The sequence below is a fragment of the Monopterus albus genome, unplaced genomic scaffold, assembly GCF_001952655.1.
Source record: "Monopterus albus unplaced genomic scaffold, M_albus_1.0 scaffold41.1, whole genome shotgun sequence".
Taxonomy (NCBI): domain Eukaryota; kingdom Metazoa; phylum Chordata; class Actinopteri; order Synbranchiformes; family Synbranchidae; genus Monopterus; species Monopterus albus.
Genome location: NW_018127921.1, coordinates 1,445,065 through 1,457,099, shown reverse-complemented (window position 1 = coordinate 1,457,099; position 12,035 = coordinate 1,445,065). Strand labels below are relative to the sequence as shown.

General features: G+C 39.8%; 1 protein-coding gene across 5 annotated transcripts in view; it reads left to right on the top strand.

The window, feature by feature from the left end:
- The window catches only part of cacna2d1a (calcium channel, voltage-dependent, alpha 2/delta subunit 1a), a 93,398-nt gene that overhangs the window by 54,486 nt on the left and 26,877 nt on the right, over positions 1–12,035 (top strand). For all 5 annotated transcript variants that reach the window (XM_020599514.1, XM_020599511.1, XM_020599513.1 and 2 more), the window contains exons 7-10: positions 6,479–6,610; positions 6,995–7,064; positions 7,802–7,852; positions 9,838–9,937. In XM_020599514.1, coding sequence (XP_020455170.1) covers positions 6,479–6,610; positions 6,995–7,064; positions 7,802–7,852; positions 9,838–9,937 — 353 coding nt within the window. The remainder of the gene's footprint in view (positions 1–6,478; positions 6,611–6,994; positions 7,065–7,801; positions 7,853–9,837; positions 9,938–12,035) is intronic.

Genomic DNA, 12,035 nt, shown 5'->3' with positions numbered 1-12,035 from the left:
TATTCTTCCTACTCATCCAGTGTGGGTGGTCAAACTGGGAGTATCGTGGCTGTGTGTGCATGCATGCACATTCAAAATGAATCAGTTTCTCTGTGTATTTAAATGTGTTTGAAGAAGAAATCAAGGAAGAAACACTTGGGCTGTGAGATCCAGCATGTGTGTCTGAGTCAAATCGCATGCACCTACTGTACTGTATATGGATCTCACGACTGTGTGTGCATGTCTTTTTGCTCATTAGGCACACTAGCGTGGATGCGATGTGACGAGATGAGCATTGCTGCCTTGGCAGGAGACCCAGGGCTCATCTGATACACGTTTGCATCAATGCCGTGTGGCATCCATCAGCCTGAGACACGCACATACTGTGATGTGCTGAGATACTACATCAGTGTGTGTATGTGTTTGTGTTAAAGTCACGGCCCCTGTGGCTAAGCTCATCGCGCACAAATTGATTTTTATCTTTCTTCTTCCACTCTTGTGCTACTTGATGCTCACCCTATTTCATTTACAATGCTGGCTGCCCAACTTGGAGGTGTCTTCATTTCCATCTCACTCTCTCCTTATCATTCCTTCTTTTTTTCTTCCTCCTTTTTCCTGTCATTACGGCCTGTGCCCTCACAACAACTTGGATGCCTTCCCAGGATGTTCTAATCAGTGGATTGGAATTTGCATATGGATTCCTCTCCATGCCAGAAAGTTCCCAGATTGTTTTTTTCTTGTAATCTTATTTAACCAGTCCATAAAGCTTCAAAGACTGCAGTGAAATAGATGCATGCGATGTCACACTGTATTGTTGAATTCTTTTCCACTCAATATTAACAAGTAGAAATTGTGCAAACTCATGATCCGTGTGAGCCAGCTGACAGTCATCAGTGTGTAATGTGAGTAACTGCTCTTGATCTCAAGCAGTGGAAATCACCAAAGGTCTTTTCCCATGACCTTGACATTTTTCTCATGCTACAGAAATGAATATATGAGTCAGATATGTGTAAGTGTCTGTGTGCAGCTTTATCTAATGTTTTCCTTTCAATCATTTTTTACTTTTTGGCCCCCCCGTGTGTTTGTGAATACATCATGATTGTTGGATTGATTTACTGTAACTGTTACGACTGAAGAGATTTCAGGACTGAAATCCAGAATGCTGAAATCTCATGACAAATTTTTATAAACTTCTGAAAACAGCAAACAGAGTAAAATAGCATGGCGTGTAGTGAGAGGGGAGACATATTATAATCTAACAGGGTCGCATGTTCAGTCCACCTCACCCATAAAGGTTATTCATCTCCCTAGGTGAATCCAAAGTCTCTTAATTGCATCCATGTTTCCCTAATTAGCGTCTTTTCCTTGCATCTTAGTCCCACCCGCATAAGATGCAAAGAATAAATAAGATAAGAATTAAATACGGGGAATTGAGAAAACATTTTTAGAGAGCCATAAGATGTTGTTTCCTTCAATCGTCCACCTGAAGCATCCAAACAACAACTGATTTCTGATAAAGAGACCTATCAGTTCATAAAAAACTTCCATGAAGGATGCACTTCATGCATGGCTCCTCCAGCAGCCTCCTTGACTTTCACTCCTAAGAGCAGGAATAATAGCCTTGGGGACCCAGAAGTCATTCCAGTCATGTGAGGATCAGTGAGTGAGGATTGATAAGATAAGGGAATTGGGACTTACCATGTATCTCTCTTTCCTCAGCCTTCCTTCTTCTTTCCTGCTCTCACTGTCATTATACCTATCATCTGAGGCCAAGTGTAGCAGTTTTTTCTCCTTTTTTGGAGCAAATTGAATTGCAAATTAATGAATCAAGCTGTTTTGATTGATCTTTTCCTTTGTGTTCTGATACACTAACAGGTGAATGTTTGTGTTCTTATGGGATGTTCCCTTGCAATGCAGCTCTTCATATGCAGCTTGTTTTTGTTGCCCTAAACACCACTGCTAGTGTGCTGTGTTATTGGTTTTCACTGGTAATCCTTTTTGACTGCTTTTGTGGAAGCATACATTACAGTATTTGTGGGTCTTTGTAGTACTGATAACCTTTAGGTGTGTTAGCAGCTAAAGTGGATGTCACTGCTTGCAAAAAGATGCGTTCATGCTCATGTCACAATCAGTGGCAAGTATCACTGAGTTAGTGGGCCTCTTGTGATATGATGATTGCATGTTCTCACCACTTCAGCCCCCACCATGTAATTACTTTCAAATCCACAGGCGGTTTCAGCCACCCGCTATCTGATGACAGAGAACACCATAGGGCATCGCTTGGCATGGCACCGTGAAGCTTTCCCTCCTCTCCCTCACCCTGCTGCCACGCTCATAAATCACTGCCAGAATCCTGTTTGATTTTGGAAAGCATCTATGAGGCGCGTCAGAAAAGTTCCAGGAATGAGTTTGCTGTGTGAGTATGAGTGGAGGAGGGATTAGCGGGTTGCGTCACCGTGTGTCGTAATATCCGGGGTGTGTATAACTGCAATCTCAGCTCTCTGCAACCATTGTATGCGTTTTCAAATGCTTAGATTGTCAAGCAATGAGCACAGAGCAACGAATCAACCTGAAGTTTCTGGTCCAACTGGGGAAAACTCAGAGTTCCTGTGGCATTTGCTTTGTTCTGTGCATGAAAAGAGGTGGGATTTGTGGCAGGACAAGTCGTGGCTGCTTCATCAGGACAACACGCCGGCTCACAACGCCCTGAGCATCCGGCAGTTCCTGGCCAAGAAGAACATCTCCGTGCTGAAGCAGCCTCCCTACTCACCTGACCTGGCTCCATGTGATTTTTTTCCTTTTCCCCTCAAGCTCAAGGGGGTCATCAAGGGGCTTCCAGACGTGGAAGCCATAAAGAGGGCCATGACGATGGAGCTGCAGAGAATCCCAGGAGAATTTTTCCAGGAGTGCATGGAGGGACTTGAGGGGGATTACTTCAAAGGGGAAAACTTGCAGTTTGTATAATTTTTTTTGTAATAAATTTTTGTGACCCCAGTCCTGGAGATTTTCTGATGCACCTTGTAAATATGTACCTCACAGGGAACATTTATTGTAGAATCATTTCTTCCAAATTCAGTTCCCATGTCTTCTTGATCTATGAATAATTTTTTTTTAACTCCTATCCTCACTTGTTAACCATGTGATACTTGAATTCTGCGATTGATAAGGCTGCCAGGACTCAACCTGTTAATAAAAGACCCACAAGCAAACACATACCTGTAATTTGTTGACTGAATTCCCAGTCACACCACCATTTAAATTCAGCGGTCCAAAGTCTGCACAAGTCTTTTCACATTTCGTTACACAAGTATGCGTCAATGATGAATAGCAAGCTGGTAAAGGCAGTTTTTTTTCCCCCACTGTTGCCATTTGCTGGTTCAAGGAGGATTTTTTAGGTTTTCCTCTAAAATAAGGTCTTGACTTTACTATGTAAAGAACCTAGGGATGATTTTTGCTTTAATTCGGTGCTGTTGAATTGAATGGATTTATTTTTACAAAATAGAGGAGGCTGTCATATTAGCTATGTTGCACCATCCTTTTTTATTTAACCCACTTCTATCACACAAAAGAAAGCTTGGGGACAGTTATGAGATGTGAGGCAATAGTGCAAATACTGCTGTGATTGGGCAGTTCTAGCATGGTCTTGACTTCCTCTACAGTAGCCTCTTATTTATTTTGCAAGGATGCATGGAGGAATTTCACTGCACTGCTTTCTGGTGTGACCTGGCCACAACGATGTTGGTAATGGAGGTAAAAACTGAGAAGCTGGAACTTATTTATGTTCTCAGTTTTTATTTCATTTACATGCTTGCAGTCATTGAATAACACTATTTCTGCACCAATTCAAAGTTTCAACAGACTAAAAGTGTCTGTTCAGGCAAACACCGTTGCTAGTGGCTTCCCTCTGTTCATTTCATCTCCTTTTTTCCCTTTGTTCATTTATTATCCTGTTATTTTTCTAATCTAATCAGGTTGAAAGCAGAATCTGACAGAAGAAAATCATTTTTAGAACATTCAAAAATTCAGACATTGCTTTTATTTATTTAACATTTAGGGTTTTCTATCAGTGAAGGACAAGGACAACGATACTAAGGTAGTTTTTTTTATGCTGGCAATATTCTTACTCTAAGAACCACTCAAAACCCTCCCCAAAGTCCTTCAGGACATGACTTCATGCCTGGCAGATAGAGCTGACCAGAGCATGTGTTGCTGCTGATTCTCTTTTTCTCTCTGATCATGGTGACCTTGAGCCAGCAATAGACACAATGCCACAGAGATGGATATGTTTACACCAAAGTGTGATTTGTTTTTTTTTTTATTTGGCTGAGATTACAGGACACTGCCTTACCTCATCTTTGATCTTATTGCTAAGAGCTCATCAGCGGTGCCTGGTCTGCCCATTTGGGTGTTTGTGTTATGGTGTATCTGCATCCAAATTCCTCTGGGAGACTGTAATGGGTTTGTCAAGTTCACACAAAGAAAACACACAATGAATAAGGACAAACACTCCATTTGAGTCCTTTATTTTGTTTCTCTTCTTCATCATGCCGACACAAACCAACTAATGGGTTGGTTTCTATGTTGACTTCCTGTAGCAGCAACTGGTGGGCAAATTAAATACCGAATATGCCTTTTTCTTGTTAGTTCACTGTTAAGTATGAGCTGCATGGGGTGGAGAAATAGAAATGCTTCCTCTATGAGGTCTTGTTACCCTGAGACTTTGTATTACTGATGTCATGGAAACCAACAGGACTAATCTATTAAGGACCATCCTCAGGGAGCAAAGAGATCAGGCCTGAACAAATTGTTACTACTTATCATTGGGACACGCTTTGCTCTACAATACCACAGGGAGCCATTTAAGACCTGGTCTAAACTCTGTCTTTATCCTGTAAAGCATGGAAGAAGAGCCTTGGTAAAGGAGGGAGGGAGGTACAGGACAGTGAGCAGAGAAAACAGTGGGGGAGGTTTGAGGGGTTTTAGGATGGCTGGGCATTGCTTGTTTACTTACTGTTAAATTATGATTTTCTTCTTGCTGGCACTTTTATCCAAAACAAAAGCAAATCAAGTGTATTTTTTTGTAAAAAAAAAAAAAAAAAACAAGCTAGGTGTTTTATACAATTTAAAATAGCTTTTTTACCTGTGCATCTGAGGTTTTCTACATATAATATAGCTAAAAGTGTGCACTCAGTGCCAGTTTATTATGTACATCTGATTAAAGCAAATTAGCCAGGTGTCTAACTCATCCCTATAATAAAAAACCCTCATTGAGATTGTAATGTTTTTTATTGTTTTTGTCTTGTAATTTGTACAGATTTTGTTGTTATTACAGATTTTAATATTTAGTCTACCCTCATAGATGTAAATAGTTTGGACTGTAAATATGGATGTACAGACAAAATCAATCAAAATTACTTTTCACTGTTAAAAGTCGAAATTTTATTATTAGGGAACATCTGTTTCACACTGCCACTAAAAGGGGTATGTGTGTGTATTCTGATTTGACTACCAGCTTAAAAACTAATGAGGTTTATGGCACTTTTTGTCAGACAAATGCATCAGTCAAGTACTAAGGTTTAAATTAAATTTCCCTCTCTGACGCATCATCCTGCATTGTCAGTATAATTCTCTAATTCAGTTACAGCTAGCTTCACACTAAATCACTATAATTCATTTTTAACCACACAACTACTTGTTATCCATCATGTACTGTGACCCCGTCTCAACAAACCCCAGATCTCCTGAGTCTGCTCTGTCTCACCTTTGTGTTTAAAGAAAAGAAAAATCTAGTTGCTCTTACAAAAACACACACAAATGTACATAGACAGGAGCATCTTATTCCAGACATGAGCATGAGTCGTGCGCAGGATCAGTTTGGCATGCAGCCCACTCTCTGTGGCAGAGTGCTGCCTTTTTGGACAAACTCAATTGTTGGAGCATTAAGCCAGTACGAGTTCCAGCAGACAAACAGGTAAACAAAACATTTACTGTATGTCTGTACCCTGAGTACCCAGAAGATGTGTTTGTCTCATTCCAGAAATATCCAATTCAGTCTCTCTTTTTTACCTCTCCTCTGTTCTCTTTGGCTCGCTCTGCTGTAGATTGTACTGTGTGTGTGTGTGTGTGTGTGTGTGTGTGTGTGTTTTGAGAACAGAAATCTTAAAGAATATATGTCATCATAACAGATTGACGTCAGTTTCGATATCAGTGAGGAGGCTTCCTTTGAGTTGTCAGTGTCAGTAGCCTAATACTGTCAAATCTCTGTGTGTGTGGAGGTGTGTATATTAGACTTTCAAGCCTGGTTTTTCCTTCATCAGAAATGCTTTTTTAGGCGAAATGACTTTTGAAAAGCCTTGACATTTTGTGCTTGTGTGATTTTTATGATTTTGTACTTTTGTACAAATATGAGTCATTTAATCTTTCTGTGTTTGTGTGTGTGTGTGTGTGTGTGTGTGTGTGTGTGTGTGTGTGTGTGTGTGTGTGTGCGCTTGTGTTCCAGCCACCATCATTTTGAACGAGCTAAATTGGACAGAGGCCTTGGAGGATGTTTTCCGGAAAAACAAGGATGAAGATCCTTCACTCCTCTGGCAAGTGTTTGGTTCTGCCACTGGATTGGCTCGGTACTACCCAGGTGAGCAACCCATTAGTTTGATTCTCAAACTAGGGTGTGTTGTTTTTACAGTTTGGTTTGTATATGAATTAGACAAATGAGATGCGTGTTAATTAGAGAGCTTTAAAAATACTATTAGGCATACTTTTTAACTTAGGTGAGAACCAGACTAGCTGTGTCTCTCTCCTTTCAGTATTTATTCTAAACTAAAGTACTGTAGGCCTCTTAACTCCAGTTGCATACTTAATACACAGAAAAGCAGTGTCAAAATTATCATTTAGCTGTCAGCAACAAAGTGAATGAGCATATTTCAAAAGAAGTCCAACTATTCTTTAAGATTAAAAATGTATTAAGATATAAGGAAAAATTTTATACACCCAATTTTTTCATTCTGCCATATTCCAGCATCCCCTTGGATTGACTTGAGCAATTCAGCCAATAAGATCGACCTCTATGATGTGCGCAGGCGACCATGGTGAGTGCAGACACTCATTATGGGGTGTGGAGGTTTTGTTTTTGTTTGTAATCACTTTTTCAAGGACATGCACTTGGCTCATTCAGTCTACTCGTGTAATTGTCATATTAAACATTAATTTTCAAAAGCTAAACCGTGTCTGCATGTTGCATAAACTGCTTACACTGCACATCTGTATACACACACACACACACACACACACACACACACACACACAGTTTAAAACGATCAAACAGAGGTTACTCACCAAAGCCAAACAAACACATCAGAGCACTGTGATGATTAAGCCGCTGCAGATCAAGGGGCACTGATACAAAAGTTTCATTAGTCTCCTAAAATTATTCATAAAATTATTCAAATCTGGCTGGAAGCCACTAATCCTCTTTTAACCATGATATTAAATTTCATTAGCCCCATTGGCTACTGAGCACTCAAACTCTGAATAAAGCCTGTTTATGAAAGAAGTAAGAGATGAGAGGTAAATAAAGAACATTGTGTTCTGGTTGATTTCACATGCAATGATAGAAAGTGTTTGTTAACTAGCTAAAAGAAAAATGAGAGTGATGATATAGAGTCTCAAAGCTATATTATGTGCTAAGTTATTGTGTTGTATAGAAATTTGTTTTAAGAAATCTGCATTCTGTGTGTGTGTGTGTGTGTGACTGTGTTCTCCACTTCTGTGAACATGTACATCTCTTTATGTGCTTGTGTGGTGTGTGTGTGTTATTATTCACCAGGTACATTCAGGGGGCAGCATCACCCAAGGACATGCTGATCCTGGTAGATGCGTGAGTGACAACCTTATGATTCATCTATTACAGTCAGATTTTATTTTCCTTTGCTGTCCAGAAGGCTTGATGCTAACTTTCGGAGCGGCCTCTCCCTGCTGGGCACTGCTGTGCTGTGCACATGGCTGCCTCAGCGCTCCAGTGACACTGAAAGACAAACACCAGTCAGCTTATCAGGCATCTTCATAATTTACAGTCCAGTAATTTATTACTGTGATATATGCCTTAAAAATGATGACTTAGAGGAATTTCCACGCTAATAGGGAACTCTAGAGCGACCCCGGTCACAACTACAGATTATTTTTTAAGTGCCCATGGTATAGTATGGTTTTATTTGGCTGGACCATCGCTTACACAGTCAACTGAGTGTTTGACAACTGTGGGAGTGTTGTAAGGCAGTGTGTCATTAAAGTGCCCATGGCATGCTCATGTCAAGCCATTTAATCTTTGGTACCACTAGATTAGCTTTGCACCCATCATAACGCCACATAAAATGAAAAAAAAAACAAAAACAAGAGCCTCCTCCTGAAAACGAGAGGATAATTCATGAACACGCACAACTTTTTTTTAAACTTACCGTTTAGTCCCACCAAGTAGTGGAAACATCACTCCCTTTCAAGTTCCTCCAAGGTCAGTAAATCCAACCAGTGATTGCTGCATCTTCCCCTATAAATCCCTCGTATTACAGAAGACCGCATACATTCAGGTAGCGTTGCACCAATAATAACATAATAGATCGTTAGAATCCTCTTGCCAACCAGCAACTTATCAGATGCAGCAGACACATTGGCCTCAAGCAGTAAAAACAAACAGGTACTGTGCTCCAGAGGAATCCGGTGTTGATCAGCTGATCATTTATCGCCCCAGGGTGCCTTACTAGCCGGCTGGTTGTAGATTAGACCCAGTCAGGTAAAACAGCAGGTTCATGTGCATGAACATTCCTGGACATGCAGGAACCTCAAGCCCTCCACATTCTCTGGTCACAGTGTAGCAACAGGAGGGAAAATATATCCACAAAACTGGGTGCAGTCAAAAAAATCCACTTTTAAAATGGCACTGCTGGACGTCAGGCAAGCTCACATGGACGCACACAGCCAGGAGATTATGACCATTCAAAGAGATCCATAAACTATCGCGTAATACTTTACATTGTTGGAAAAAACGTCTCATGGATGAGAGCTTGTGAGATTTGTATAAACCAAGCTGTTTCTGCATAGAAATACTAGATCATAGGTACACCTCATCTAAGGTTGCATCTGAGATGATAATTCACTGTTGTTACATTGTAGATTTCCTCTTTAAAAAAACAAAATGTGGTTGTTTTGATTTCACGTTATCCATTTAAAGACAGAGAAAGCAGTTTGTTTTCCATATTTACTAAGGACAAGTAGGTGAAAGAGGCCAAGCAGTATACAGTATATTCATCATACAGTTTTAAAGCTTTGAATCTTCAAATTTTTTTTTACCTTTGATTGGTGCTGATTCATCAAGTGTTTTATATGCTTCTTTACTGTATGTCAGTTGAAGTACAGGACAGGGTATAAAGGTGGCAATGTCGTTTGTTCACTCTGTTCAACTGCTTGGTGCTAGATACCACCAACTAGCCAAATGTTGTGAATCTTAGTATAGTTTTTCACATTTTGGAAACCTGCTGAGTTATCTTGTACACAAAATATATAGCTGGTTTGGTCATCCATGTATTCATTTTCCTATCTGACTCTTCTGGCAACAGGAAAGCAGAAGAATACAAATGGAAATTTCTTGAAATGCACTGAGGTGATTGAGAAAAAAGATCACAATTAGACAGAGGTGCAGTTAAATCACTTTGTACCACCGATTAAACAAGGTTCCTTTTGAAAAGATGCAGTGTCACATGTTTGTGTCACTTTAAACAAGTAGAGGAGTTTCAGTTTTTCATTTGTTTGTTTTTTTCTGCAATATTGATTTATGTTGTAAAACTCATACCATTTTGTTTCAAACTATAGGAGTGGCAGTGTTTCAGGTCTCACCCTCAAACTCATCCGAACGTCCGTTAGCAAGATGCTGGAGACCCTCTCTGATGACGACTTTGTGAACGTGGTATCTGTGAGTATTCACATAGCTAATACGTGTATTTATATATATGTTTATATTTATATTTACTTATATGTTTTTTAGAAACACTGAACTTTCTATCACTTCAAGTTACAAAGTTTGTATATTCTTGTAAAATCCTGTCCAGAAGGTTCATGTGACTTTGTGCCTGTATTGAATTGCCAGGTGCACACATGCTGAATGTTAACATGGATGTATTTGTGGCTTGGCTGTTGAAGTAGCTTTACTCCTGTGCTCTGAGTCATTGGTTTAATCATTACAGTGACCACATGGATGGATCTTAATTATTATAGTATCATACAGTATGTCCCTAAGTGGATGCATGTATACTTGTGTTCTCATTCATCTGACTCAAAGTATCTACAGTGTGTATATGCAGTATATTTGCCTGTGTATGTGTTTATGCTGGGGCATGTGTGAGAGAAATGCCTCAAGGGCATCAGAGCTAAATCCGAGCGTGTGCCTGGTCAAACACATGACACAGCTTGAGCAAACCCTGAAATGCCACAAGATAAGTTTGACAAATGAATGTGTGCTGCCTGATGGCCCACATTCGATGTGGAAAAGTAGAAAAGCCTCTGCTAGTCCAAATGAAATTCTGACAGAATCTCAGGCATCAAAGGATTTAGTGACATGGAGATGGAGGAAATCCATCATTATTTAAACCTCCATAACCCAATCAGGCAGATTCATGCCTCCTAGCAGTATTAATCAGGAAAAAAACAACAATTTTAAGTGGTTATATTGATTATTTACCCCTATTGGAAGAATTTATGGGTACTAGCCGAGTCAAATTGAAGGCAATCACACTTGATGTGATTAGGACTCAAATGTGAAGAGCACCGCTCTAGCTTGATTTTGTGCCTTTAGAGACCGCGCTGGAATCCATAATTTTTTTGACAATAATCAAGCTTATCTGCTGTCTCTCATTTACAGAGCATAGCTTAATTTAGCTGATGTTGTTAGCCATCAAAGGAACATTCACAGTACTTTAATAAATATCGTCTGGTTCAACAAAAAAAAATTACTACCAAACTGTCCTTTTGTTCCCTGGTTTGCAATGAGTGTAAGAGGAGAGTCTGTTGTTGTCTGCTTGGACAACATAGGACATAATGAAAAAGACATGACTCTTGCTAACACCATAGCATTTGAGTATTTTATCCTCTTAGTTTGTAACATTTGTCCTTTCCTCTGCTAAATACAATTACACAAGAACACAAGAACATAATGCCACCACTTCCAAGTAACTGAAATAAAAGGTACCTAGTATGGGTTGATCACTGAAAGCAATGACCTGATGTCAGGAAGAAAGCAGATACAGTGGGACAGGACATGCCACACTTTCTGGGTAGAAGTAGCAGGTGTCCAATGCCCATAAATCTTGTTTTCTGCTTCTTTTTGCGATTGTTGTTTCTTTTTGTACCACACATAAAAGCCAAGCATCGCATCACACATTTCCATTTCTTAATGTACAAAGTGGCATGACTCACCAGTGTTTTCCTTATTAGAAAGCATTTCCATAGCATTTACTTCACCACACAGGCAGTCTGCCTGGCTGCAAACTCCCCAGCTCGCTCCAGTTACTACATGTTTGGCACGAGGTACATCATGTACTTAATGGGACTGGGACTGCTCTCTGTCTAAAATCTCCTTTGTTCTTATTGGCCTCTACTTTGTCCCCTTCCACTCCCAAATGGGAGGGAGAATGCTTTCCAGATGAACCATTAATTACATTTTCTTTCACTTCCCTTAATAAAGCAGTGGTTTATATTTTTGTTTGGAGCTTTTAAATCAGCTAAGTGGAAGGGCCTTTTGGAAGTTAATGAAATCAGGCAGCAGTGTAATAAGTATATTGATGGCCTCCAGCTTAGTTTGAAGACCTTCCATTTAGCATTTTGAAGCTTTGTGAAGGTACAATTTGTTAAAACCTTTCATAGTAAAAACTTAGTAATTAATGGGACTGATGTGTGTGTCAGTCTGCGTGTCTGCAACAGCAACAACATACAGGTATATATGATGGACATGGCATCATGACTTTTCTCCACTATGCAAAAATGAAGCCAAAATATTATGAATGTGACAGCTGTCG